This window comes from Sitodiplosis mosellana, unplaced genomic scaffold (genome assembly GCF_009176505.1).
Source record: "Sitodiplosis mosellana isolate CC-2019 unplaced genomic scaffold, AAFC_SMos_1.0 Smas_scaffold_6226, whole genome shotgun sequence".
NCBI lineage: Eukaryota > Metazoa > Arthropoda > Insecta > Diptera > Cecidomyiidae > Sitodiplosis > Sitodiplosis mosellana.
This window is the reverse complement of record NW_022601467.1, coordinates 17,432,249-17,446,231: the sequence shown is the minus strand read 5'-3', so window position 1 is coordinate 17,446,231 and position 13,983 is coordinate 17,432,249. Positions and strand designations below refer to the sequence as shown.

General features: G+C 38.0%; 1 protein-coding gene across 14 annotated transcripts in view; it reads left to right on the top strand.

Annotated features, from left to right (window-relative positions):
- The window catches only part of LOC129579330 (polypyrimidine tract-binding protein 1), a 209,128-nt gene that overhangs the window by 126,070 nt on the left and 69,075 nt on the right, over positions 1-13,983 (top strand). For 6 of the 14 annotated variants that reach the window (XM_055469335.1, XM_055469334.1, XM_055469333.1 and 3 more), the window contains one exon: positions 136-212. The exons of the other annotated variants lie outside the window; for them this stretch is intronic. In XM_055469335.1, the coding sequence (XP_055325310.1) occupies positions 210-212 (3 nt within the window). In that variant the 5' untranslated portion in view covers positions 136-209. The remainder of the gene's footprint in view (positions 1-135; positions 213-13,983) is intronic. 14 annotated transcript variants of the gene reach the window in all.

Genomic DNA, 13,983 nt, shown 5'->3' with positions numbered 1-13,983 from the left:
GTTTCATTCTCCTGTTGTTAAATTTGTTTTTATTTCAATTTGATGATTGCGGAGTCGAAGTAATTTTTCAATTGTTCGCGCTGTAATAAAAATTAATAATAACGACAAAAAAATACTCTATAAACAATACGACAGACACCAGTCGCAACAGCATCAGTCAAGACTTCATCCCGAAAAAGAGCAGCCACCAATTCAACGGTAGAGAAACTATGGTAAGATATTCAATTCAACACATACACACACAAAAAACCCTTCTAATTATTCGAGACACAATCAAACACACACAATCTCTCTCTCTCTCTCTCTCTCTCACACACACACACACACACACACAGCCAAAATTGAAATGCAGACAAAACTATGAATGTGTATAGTGGTGTCGGTCGTCAAATTGGCGCATTTCAACTGAATGTTAATAGGTTGATGAGACGATGCCATTGGATGGCATCGGTAACATTCACGGTAATTGGTTCATAGTGTTTGGTGAAAATGTGTGTGTGTTTTTTTTTCTCTTTCACTTCTTCTTCTTCTTCTTCTTCTTCTTGTTCCTTTTATTCGTTGTACGGTTTTTAATTTGAATTTTTATTTGGCGAGACAATAATGCGATCCGTGGAACAGGAGCAATTGCTCCTTTGTATGTGCACGGCAAAAGCAATGAGCTTTCACCGCCCCATTTGTTAAATAGCATACTGCACAATAAGCTGATGAAATTAAAAATGCAAGCAACGCTTGACCGTGTAAAGTGTGGGGCACGGTAGCATTCGGGGGCTGAAAACTGCAGCAGCAGTAGCAGCCACTACCAGCAACACCAATAATAGCAATAATAAGACGGCACCAAAGCAGCGTGTTACAGAAAAGAGGTTGTGTGTGTAGTATTTATTGCAAAATATGAAGTACGCACAAAACCTCATTATGGCGAGAGTAACGCAGGCAACAATATTGGAAATGATTATGTGCATCACGGTCGGCCATTAAGAATTAATTGTTTCGTTCAAACAATTACTTCATCTTGGAATATTTCCTGTAAATTTTATGCTCAAGTTTCTGCTTCTTCCATCAATTTACGCTTGTTTTCTCAGTTTTTTATCGTCCACCATTAAAATGGTCTTTCGTTCGTGTTCTCCGGTGCTCAACTCTTTCTTCTCTCGTTCTCTCTCTCTCTCTCTCTCTCTCTCTCTCTCTCTCTCTCTCTCTCTCGCCTTTCTCGGTTGTTTCTCGATGCACCGCGCGCGCACAACACATCCACATAAAAAGCATAGAAAAAGAATTACGCCGTGGATGGTAATGCTGTTTTAATTATTTCAATTGAATTTTTGGTCATGGTTATGCATCTTAGCGCCACGCATGGAAACACAAATGTCTATGAAGCTGCCTAGAAATCATTACAAGCGCACCGAAATAGACATCTCTTTTTTTTGCTCTGCTATCGCTACTGCAGATGTTTTATTGCTACCTGGCCCATAGATAGAGAGAGAGAGAGAGAGAGAGAGAGAGAGAGAGAGAGAGAGAGAGAGAGAGAGAAGGAAAAAAACAAATTACTTATCAGAACGGAAATGTTATAAGATTATTGTCTGTTTATCGCACATCTATCGACCCGATAGATTTCTTTTCTCGCTTCCGACTATATTTAATGGGTTTTATTCTCTACTATTCAGCTACTTCTTCCATCTTTATTTTTTTTTTGTGTTTGCTCGTTTCGCATTTTTTGCTTCTTTCATCCAGAATCCATAATTTCCTGAACAAACGGAAATATTGTATCGATAACGGTGTGTTACATCTCGAGTGCACTAACTGGATACATTTGAGATTCTTTATTTTTTGTTGTTATTGGTGTACGTTCCGTATAACCATTATTAACCATTAAAATTATGTGCTCATGGAAAACGCTCATTTCTGGTGTTTGTGTGTGTTTTTTTTTGCGTGATACTTGGATGAAATATTGCAGTCGATTACGTGTAAAGTAAAAAAATGTCATGATGAAAAACGTTCCAAAGAATCCCATATCATACCGTAACGTACTATTTCAGTCCGGTTGTGCGTTTTCAAATGTAATGGCAACATTTTTTTTTCTATTCTTCCGACCAAGTATTTGTTTGCGGGTCGAAAAGATAGCATAAAAATGGCAAACAACAAATATAAATGAGGAGCCAGTGGACTGAACGCACCTTGTTCTCTTGCTAAATAGAGATAATAAAAATTAGAGCTAAACAACCCACACACACTAGTAGGTGCGAATGCGTGGCAAAGACAAAAGCGAAGGTAATAAAAAAAATAGCGCAACGCGAACATCGTCGTGTTAATTTATAAGCATAAAATGCCCTTGCGTTTTTTGTCATCGTTGAGCACAAAAAGAGAGAACAAAATGCGAATATACATACGTATATCCAGAAATATATATATATATAGAAAAAGGTACAATTAAAGATGACCAGACCGCGGTTATTTAATTAAAACTCGTGAAGAGATGACGAAAAAAAAATACGAATGAAGAGCAACTCATTCATTTGCCTAGTCCAATATTTGCTATTTGTAACTGTGGTGTGTGTGTGTGTGTGTGTGTGTGTGTGTGTGTATGTCTGTATATGTCGTTCAGGCTGGGCACATCTACATAAGAATGAATGTGTTGTTCTTTTTTTTTCTGCGACATTTTCAGCTCTTATCACGACGACTTCGTTTGCGAGTAATTCTCATTTTCGTTTCTTATTATTGTTGTTGTTGCTGCTTATTTTTTTCTCTGCTGCTGCGGTTGTGTTTCTTTCCCTTTATCCGAGCAGTGTGTGTATATGGCTTTAGCCGCAAAGTGCCTATACAAAATGTAGCCGAACTAATTGTAACACGTATGCGTAAACAAATGCTAAAAAGACAATGAATACGTCTGCATTTCCCTTGATCAGATGATGTTAAGTTACGAGTAGTGCAAACAAAGCACACAAACCAAACGAAAAATAGAAAGAAAGAGAGAGGAAAAGAGAAAAATTGCAAAAAAAGAGAGCAAAAGAAAATCCGAAAAAAGAGAGCCAACCGACGCACGTAACGCTACTCACCGCTATTATAATAAAATAATTAATATTTATAGAAAAATGCAACGGCAACACAAACACACTGGTTGAAAGCCGAGCATTTTTTTCTTCTTCTGTTCGTTCGTAAGACTGCTCAAACAAAGCGCATAAATATTCTAAATTGCATAAAATCATCTCTCAACCACAACAGGCGAAAGAGAGAGAGAGAGAGAGAGAGAGAGAGAGAGAGAGAGAGAGAGAAAATAACTTTTCTGATACACGAGCGCATAAACGCACAGGCGCACAATATGTTATTTATTCATGATCGTTCGATATAAATATGTTGCCTATAAATTAAATATAATGCGAAGTGCAAATTTCGCACACAGCACCGAACAAAATTACCGCTGATTGCATTTAAACTCTTTCGAAATTGCGGCCTAATCAAGAAAATTGTCGCTTAAATTCTTTGATTGTTTTCATTTTTCGATGCTGGTTCTATATGCGCCACTGCTGCACATATACATACAGTGAGAGAAAGCGATCGAGTGCGAATCAGCGAACGAATGAGTGAAAAAAAAAAAACATTTGAGCGCCGAAAAAAACAAACATCAACTTTTAGCTGTGTATTTAATTTTTGTTTGGCCCAAGGCATACAAAACTCTCTCCCTCTCTATCCCACTATCGCTCGCTCTTTCTATCGCTGTGTTCGATGTTTGGTGTGTCACTTTCATTCGGTATCCGCGCCAAACGATTGGATAAATTAAACAAGACTCACAATTCTCTCTCTCTCTCTCTCTCTCTCTCTCTCTCTCTCTCTCGCTCTATCAATGTTGATTTTTTCCGCCTGTGATGCATGCGAATGTTGCCTAAATGTTGAATGTTGAAGCAATGATCACGGTGCCGGGAGGAGGGAAAAAAGAGAGAAAATGCCACCACTATTAGAAGTGTTTACCGCGTAAATTGTTAAATTCGTGTGTTTTACTTTCCGTTTTTCCGAACACACAACATTACATTTTAATCGCTTCGTATGTACGAATTAATTACAAATTGTGACAAATGTGTTTGAATTGTTTTTAGAGTGAAGAGGAAGTGCAGGAGAAAAGCAAACATTGGGCGAACAAACGTGCAAATCCATCGCTTTTTAATGGTTACCCGAGTCACAGTCACATATTCACATTGCGCCCACAGCCCCCACCGTCTCTCTCTCTTTTTCGCACAGTCACATTTGAGTGCCGAGTTTCCGGCAAATATGCCAATGTGATTTTATGTGCGAGAAACGACGACGACGACACACACACAAACATTCACAAAAAGTAAGCCAATTTCGTGAATCCAAATTTCCTTCTGTCTGTGCGCCCATTTCCGCCAATTCGGCGAGTTGAGTGCGGAATGCGTGCATGAATTGGTTTCTAGATGAAATTACTTTGTAATCAAATTAGTTAAATAGAACTTGTGTGCACATTGTTCGTGGTTACAATCAAACAACTGAAACTAATCATGGTAAACTTCATCATTCGACGTATTCGATCAAATGTAAACTCAAAGCTCCCTCTCCGTCTCGCGATCTCGCTCTATGTGCTGAGCCAGTAAGCGATCGGCTGAGTGAGTGAGTGAATGAGTGAATTGACTGAGTGAATGAGCGCGGTGCGCGTGAATGCGCGCATGAGCGCATATTGTGATTGTTATTTTTCAATATTTGAATAAATTATAATGCACGGCACATGGTTTGCCTTTTACGGGCGACGGGGTAGCAATTTAAAGGCCTAAAGAGATTGTTTTGTAAAATTCGATTCACTTTGTTGTGTGCGCGATGCGGTTGAGTTGTTTAATTTACAATTGATGTTGGAGAAGGGCAACAAAAAAATATTCGCCATAAATTGAATTGTGAGGCTGGTTCGCTTCGACAGCGATAATTGACTGGTGAAATTAAATTATTTCCATGTATTCGATCGCATTGATGCCTTTTTCGTGGTTTTGCTCATGATTATACCTGCATTCCACTTTGTGGAATTTTCACATACGCTATGCACAGTGTACTGTCCACTTTGTACACCAGCAATTGTAAAAATGGTTTGACGAATGCCCTATTGCATCGGAACCAAATGCACAAGCATCAACACACACACACACACACACATTCGTACACTCGCACCCCCCGAAACCGTCATCTGATTGATTCTATTTATTCAGTGATTTTGAATTTTATCGACTTCTGTAAACCATTTTCGCATCAAAAGTAATATCCATTGGGAAAATTATTTAAAATACCATTTTATTGGTTCGAATAACATTCTTCTTCATTCACTCTCGCACTCTCGCACTCTCTCCCATTTCATGTAATGGTTGTTTGCCATTTGTTTTCGTCGAAACATATTCGTTCCTTTAGCAGCTTCGATGCAAAATGCATGGAATTTATTAACTTTTAATCAATTTCAATATGAATGCACATTTCATACATATTTACAATGAAAAAAAAAAGCGAGAGAGAGAGAGAGAAAGAGAAACAAAGAAGACCGAAAAAATAGAGGAATTTCTATTGAATCAGGACACTCTTGTCTCTGTCGTCGCGTTCGCATGGAATTTCGAATAAATTTTATTTGGCATTGTAAAAATTGAGCCAATAAAAATTGACAACTTCATAAACATGTGCATTAAACTTGACATATCTTTCTGTCGTCTGTCAACGCAACATCGCATCGTATACATAAAAAACCATCCGTAACCATTCGAATTAACTATTTACTATGACTATAAGTGAGCGTGTTGACAGGATGTTTTATGTTGGCAAAATGTCTTCGTTGGCTTTTCCATTACACGCAAAACTTTAATATCATCAACATTACCGAAACAATATTTTTTTCTGCTGCTTTTTTTTTCGTCAAAAACAGCAGAAAAAAAACGAGAACGTGAACGTGTCTTCCCTCGATTGACATTGCTGGATGGTGCTGCCGTGTTTGCCACCACTGTACTGTGTAGCTCTACTTTAAATGTTCCGTTTCGCTCTGTTTTTATTTATTTATCGAATTCAACAGTTTCACAGTCGGTTGCTGACAAATACATTTTCAAACACAGCAAATAGCGTGCATTTAGTCGCTTTATTACGTTTTGCGGTAATAAAACAAACTGAATAATATGTGTTTTTGTGTCGAGCGGATTTGGTTTCACGTACATCATTACATACATAAACGTAACTAAATACGATGGTGTGGTATTTTTGGCTTCAGACTGAGCGAGAGAAAGAGAGAGAGAGAGAGAGAGAGAAAGAGAGAGGCCCCCGTTGCTTTTGTCTATTTCATTCACTCTCTGGTTTGAGTGTGACTGAGTTTGTGTGTGCATCGGTATCTCAGTGCATACTCACATCGATGATGGCGAGAGATGGGCTGCATGCTATCATCCTCTTTCTCTCTCTCTCTCTCTCTCTCTCTTTTCTTGCTATTTTCCATTTTTTGTTCGCTCTTATCTCGAGCGAAAAATTGAAATTGCAGAAAAGTTGTCAAAAGTGGAAAAACAAGGCATGGAGCCAACCAAAACCGAATAACAAATACATGTTTCGTTTGTTGCCTTTGAGCGGTTTGAAAACAGTTCATGATAGATTTGTGCAGTTATAAACAATGATGCTGCTGGCTGCTGAATGTATTCATGCTTAAAACTCGACATAAATCCAAACCAAATGCAATCCCTCAAGTTTGATGAGCAGCGAATATTCGCGTGCATCTGCCACTGCTACTGTTGCTGCTGCTACTGCAGCCGAATCATAATAAACATTTGCCCAGCAATTTCAATGATGCAGACAAGAGAGTCACATGTTAAATCGAAAAATGTACGCAGTTTTCCAGCGACATGCATCCGACTAACAATATCATGATTATATGTACGAAAGAGATGAAGAGAGAGAGAGAGAGAGAGAGAGGAGGTGTGTTTAGAAAAGTGGGCGCTTTTATCAAAGAATTTCACTTGGTCTATTTTCAGTCAGTGCCATTTGTATTATATCCGCCAGGAATGTGCATATTAAATTCTTTTTGTTCTGTGTGCGCTTCTCTAGGAAATCAACTTTGACCGCTCAATCAAACAATAACAAACTTATTATTTCATCAAGCTGAGATCCAAGTACATGTTGACATCATGATCGTTTAATCACAGTCCTTTTGCCAAGCGTCCTCGTTCCAATTGTGACCAAATATTTGATGATATTCATAATCTAAATGAGTTTGAAAATTGAGTAATCATCATCAAACTGTATACAGGCATTCTTCATATTTACCCATAATTGTCGTTTGCCAAAAATGTGCAACGCAGTTCAAAAGTCAGTGTATGTCTTCCATGTATATGTGTCGAGAAAAAGCATCAACGGCCGAAAAAAAAACAACGGATCAATTCACAAAACCGGCGACAGCCGCCTCCAATTTTAGAACAACACGAACGATATTTGTTTTCAATAACAAGTGAACACAAAGTGGTCAGCTGGGCGTTCGGTACCATTGGAGCTGGAGCACATATTTTGAACGAAATGACCATACGTATCGCATCGGTCATATTTGTCCGTGGGCTAGCAAATACAGTGGCTTTGTGCCATTTGGTTTTTTTCAATGTGCGATGGTGTACAAAGGAAAAAAACCCGGGAGTTCACTGTTTGATAAAAATTCGACATGACGTGTAGTGGCATTTATGAAAAAAATGAAATCAATGCATTCGATCGGAAAATTAAAGCAATGCGAGCAATTTCACCCAAAACTCATTGTCAGTGGAAGATGAAAAAGAAGAAAAGGCATGCACCTACAGTGGCCCAAAATTATATGTTGGTTTCTTGAAATGTTTGTATTTCATTCATTCATTTGTTTTCCCAATTTTTTTTGTTCTCTTTGCTTGGCTCCCAAAATGCGAGATTATTCTTGTTCTGCTGCGACGCACGCAATTTTTCAAAAGCTTTCAAGCTTTGGTTTTGGTTTCATATTTATTTTGGTCAACTCGAGAAATGAATTAAATGAAAACCTCAACAACGGATATGCTGACTTGAGGCCGAGAGAGAGAGAGAAAAAGAGAGATAGAACAAACGGAGGTGGACTGTGTCGTGTGACGTTCATTTCGACAAGTATGGCATTCAATTTTGGACGCATGCATGTGAATTTTCGCCCATAAATGACGTGAAATGCACGTGCATAAACTTCGTAAAACATAAACGGTGCCCAAACGCAAGCAAAATCAAATATACGACGAACAATGGCGTTGAAAGTTATGTGTATTTGTTTTTCATTACAAAGTGTGTTCAGTATTCAGCAAGCTCTTCATAAAGAGCAGGCGAAAAATCATATTAGCACAGAGTGTGAGAGCGAGAGAGAGGGAGAGAAAGAGAGAGGAAGAAAGATGGCAGGAGAGTACAGCAGCAGCAGCAGCAGCAGTAGTGGCAGCAACCGAGAACAGAACACAAAACAGCACAGAAATGAATCTGAACAAAACAGAGCATACATCGAATAGCAGACGTTAGTCAAATGTGTGAAGGCAGAGAATGCCTTCGGTTCCGACAATGCGTTCTCTCTCGTTCTATCTCTCTTCTGCACTCTCTCTTCCATATATACACCGCCTCACACATACACACACACACACACACACACACACACACACACACATCGAAACTTTTCATTACTTTTGATGATGATTATTACTGTGCTATGATTGTTATTCTCCTAGATTATCTATATTAGTTATGTTTATGGTTGAGTGCAGTGTAAATAGCGACATGCATACTGAAACAAGAACACACAAAAACATCCAGTGTGCTTAATTCAGCATTCCTATCTGTCGAGCTGCCGAAACTGAAACTTTTTTACCATGCATACTAATAGTGGTGGAGAGAGAAAGAGAAAAAAAAAAGAAAACTATTCATGCACTCACACGCCGATAATAAAGCGAAAAACATTAAAAAGAAAAGAACCAGCCGCCCCGGAGAACGACCGACTGAGATCCAGATAGCTGAATAGAGACAGAGAGAATGTGAATGTGAATGAGAAAGTGAGTGAACGAAAAGCGTTATCGCCTTTTATGTGAGCTTATCATGAACCCATTTCACAGAAGCAGGCACAAACACAAGCCCACACACGCTCATATGGGACCCAGTGCTCTCGTGTGTTGTGAGACACCGAGTAACAGCAGCAGCAGCAGCTGTGGTGGCGGTGGCGGAGAGAGAAAGAGTGCAGTTAGCATAAAGGAAATATAATGCCGCCATTTTTGCCTAACCTGTCGTGCGGTTATAACATATGGCCATCAACTAAACGAAACGAAACAGATCCTAAACTAAAAGCGAGCCACTGTGTATACTGTACAGTGTACATAGATATGAGTGCATGTATGTGAGCCTCTATACTGATTGCCTGCCCGCCTGCCTGCGGACACAATATCTTGTTTACATTGTTTTAATTTAACTTTGAATGTGCAATGTTCAAAGTACTTCTGCTTATGAATGAGCTCGACATTCTTTTTTCTCTCTTGCCATGGATGGATATTTTGCATGGGAACGACCATTTGAATAACAGTGGCATGTATTGTCCCTGCCATTCATCACGCAAAACCATAAGAGCTTTTATTAAATGGAGCGTTGACATCAATTTATACAAATTTAAATTAATCATCCACCAAACCAAACCGTGCTAGGATCCTCAGTTGTTTGTGCGGTTGTTATTGTTGTTGTTGATGATCTTTCATTTGATTGCAGCACTTTACCATTATTCAATTAATATGTGTAGATTTCGTTGTGAAAGTTTCAAGCATTTGTTCGAAACAATTCATAAAAATCGTTTACTTCAAATTAGGAACTGCTTATTAAACCCATCTTTTAAGTACTTCAATTACAAAAAATGTTCAGTTAAAATGTCTGAAATAAGTCGCTTGGTTAAAAGAATAACTGAATGCTGATTATGCGTTCGTCTATACGAAAGTTCTGAATTCAACCAATTTGGCCACTTTCAGTTGTTTGTCGCTATATTCAACTTAGCCAATGGCGCACAACTAATTAACATATATATGACACCCATAGAATGAAAAAAGAACTTCTGAACTCTTTGCCGATAAATGAAACGAAAAAAAAACTTAGAGCAAAAAAGAAACAAATGAAGTTGCGAGCAAAAGTGATACAAGTAGCCATTGAGCGTTGAGCAATATTGTACACACTCAATATTATAGCGACATCTATTATTAAAATAGCTTGTAGTAAATGCATTTATAGCATTTCCCTGTAGTTGCGATGTTTCCTATTAAGTTCCCTTGTAGTACTGACACATTCATGTTTGACACTTGTTAACTACATACCACAGGGGAATTTAATAGGTAACATCGCAACTACAGTGAAATGCTATGAATGCGTTTACTACAAGCTATTTTAATAATAGATGTCGCTATAATATTGAGTGTGTAGAAAATAGAAATAACTACAAATACGCCGAAGACACCTAGTCGCTGTCTTTTACCAGTAGCGAGAAAAATGTGAAAAACGTGTTTCCCGCTCAATGCCCACTTGTGTCACTTTTGCTCGCAACTTCATTTGTTTCTTTTTTGCTCTAAGTTTTTTTTTCGTTTCATTTATCGGCAAAGAGTTCAGAAGTTGTTATTTTGTTCTTAGGCTGTCATATGCATATCGATAAAGAGGGTTGAAAATGCAAAAAAAAGAAATAGAACAGAACAATCCGAACGTCCAAAACAACTGATAAACGCCCCTAGAATGGATCGCAAGTGCCATCATAATGCTAGAGTTGATATGTATGGTTACATGTTCATTAATAAAATATTAAATCAAATATATTTGTGGTTGAGGTGCCTCATTCCAATGTTCTCAATTTTTTATGGTATCTTTTTGAACAAATATCCATTAATATTTGCTGCATTTTTTTTAATTTCATTTGACACACTTAATTCAGATGGTTTAAGTGTTGATTTTCTCTCGTCCAAACAATACACTACCCTTATTTAATCACATTCCGTCTGGTTGCAATGTGCTTGTTCATTTCGCCAAATGTTTGCTACTGCAAGCGACCACCGAACCGAAATTCAAATGTGAAAATTAGTTTGCCAAGTGGATGATAGTTAATGTAATGGCTATGCAAATTGTACATGTATGAATATTGAATGGATTTCATGTTATATCCTTTTAACACATACAGTTGCCCGGCTCTCATGCACACAAACACATACACACACTCAAAATAGAGAGAAAAAGGAAGAAAAAACAACCAACACATTCCAAAACTTTTTTTCCGTGTAAATATTTATTAATGATGATAATTAATAAACCTAAAGTATGCCACGTGTATTGAGAATTTGTAATTTCATCATCAACAACAAAAGCAATAATAATGAAGCACAACACAAATAATATAAAGCGAAAGAGGGCGAGAGAGAAGGTGAAGGAAAAAAAAACTAATGCGACGAAGCGACAGAAATTATGGGTCGGTTTGAATGTTACAGAATTATTTGAATTAATTTAGAATTTGTAGTGTATTTGTTTTGTGTTTATGTTTCCAACGTGGAAAACTCACACAATGCGCATGCAGGAAAAAAAAACTAAAAAGCCATTTTATAATGATGTTACTGCCGTGTACTTTTGCTGTGCCGTTCAAGTATCCTACTTATGTATGCACAATACACTGAAAATTAATTATGAATACATTCTATTCAAAATAAAATCAACCGGCGGAATGTTCATGAACAGAGTATTGTTATCGCAAAAATGTGAGTTTTTGCACGATAAAACATATACAGAGAGACTGAGAGAGAAAGAAAGCGACACATACACACACATGCTCATTCAACGACCCAGTCAGTCACCCAACCAACCATCATACATTCGTAGACAATCTAAACGCTCGATAATTTCAATTGAATCATTTAATTTTTCCTTCGAGGCATCACCGACAGCCAAGACTCCCAAAATTCTTTCATATTTTAGATTGAAAATGGCAAGCAATCGTAAGCGATAACATTAGATATACGATAAGATTATACACCAACGAATATGTTAACAATGAACGAATACTCATTTCGCTGGCATTTGCTTGCGCTTGGTAACTAACAATCGCACTGTGCATCAACGCGAATAAATTTCCAGCAAGCACGCACACACATACAACTCCGTAAAATAGTAGCATTTTTACATTTTACAAACCACTTCAATTTTTAACACTGTAAACACGGTGACCGCGCAAACAATTCGCAGAGTTTCGAATTGAATGAATGCGAGAGAAAGAGCCAAATAAAAGAAAACTAAACATTCAAAACCATGTTCCATAGATCTACGTAAACACAATTTGTGCACTTTTCAATAGTGATGTCTTGGCCCTTGGCTTATGGCTCTTGGCTATCCAGCATCCCATTGACAAGTTGAGTAGTATGTGTGTGTGTATATGTGTGTATATCGACGTATTATATGTGTATATTTGGTTGTGTATTGTACATTGGTGTATATTTCTCTTAGTTTCAACGTTCGGAATAGCCGTTTCAGTTCGAATGCCATTTCGCAATTTCATTCTACATTTGAATCGAATTCACATAAATAGATTCATCGAGGGAACGGTAAATACCAATAAACACGTACATATTTTGAATAGGCAAAACACCGAAAGCGAAGTGCTTCTACATTTCCAATGGTTTTCTCTTTGTCTGAGTATGTGTGTTTCTCTTCCTTTCACTACTTTCCTGACTCTCGCCCACTCAAGCCCATGCATCGTTCTTGTTTATGCGTAAGTGAGAACGAGTGAGTGGATTATTATGTTGGTGTGAATATCAGAAGCGAGTATTTTGTGGGTATTTGCATTTATTTGCTCTCTTGTTCTCGCACAATTTTCTACACTTGATACGTTTACTTGCGGCTATCGAACGCCGTATTCTAACCAGTATATTGTATGACATTAATACCATCACAGACCATTAGAGCTCTTTAGAGATTTCCATTTTCGATTGTCAAAACATTTTGTTTTTGTTGATATTGTTATTGATGTGTTTGTGTACTGTGTTCTGCTCTGTGTTGGTGGTCGCGTGTGGTACATCGATCGAACATTGAACAATGAGATCGTTTGTGCGTCTGCTTCATTACTCTTTTTTTTCTTCAATTTTTTACAAAGAAATTTTGACTGAATAAAGAACCCAACCAACAAATAAACGAAAGAAAATCTAACCCAAATTAACGGGTGGCTGCTCCTATTCTCTCTCTCTCTCTCTCTCTCTCTCTCTGTGTGTGCAACCTGTCCTATGATGAAAGGGAGAGAAAAAAACAGGCAAAACGGAATGAAAATAAATTGATATTATCGATGATATTACCGCAAGAGATTTTCCGCAAGAGATCATTGAAAGCTGAAGACAATTAAATCCATTCGCTTTGTGCGCCCGGTCTATTTGTGGTGGGCATATTGTGCGTCTCCTCGGTCTACTTAGGTACGCTTCACAACAACGAAAATCTGTTTATATCAAAAGCCGTGCACACGTATGCACGAATCTCCCATTAAAATAGTTCCCATTTAGATTGAGAGACGGTTGCGTCAGACAACAGTCTCAAGAGTCGAGCCGAGCCGAACCGAGCTGAACCGAGCCGAGCCGAGCCGAGCCGTGAATTATTTGGAACATTTTTTAGCCATAAGGTAGCCATCTCAATGTGTATATATATATATGGATCCATATATCGCTGTGGTGGTGGTCTTTGATCCTTTCCTTTCGCTTTTTCATTACGGATCCATCAATTTCAATTATGATAAACTGCTAAGTATCTCCTTAATGTGTTATACCCAATAAATGATTGTTATTGGAGCTACATTATTTCGATTTATACACATCGAGAGCTCGACCAATGGTTCACACATCTGGTTGTGAAATTCACATTTCGTAGTATCATCATCGTGACTTTGGGAAAGTGACTACAGCACCCCGAAAAAAATTCACATCAATTTGCTGCCTTACCTTCTCTCTCTCTCTCTCTCTCTCTCTCTCTCTCTCTCTCTCTCTCTCT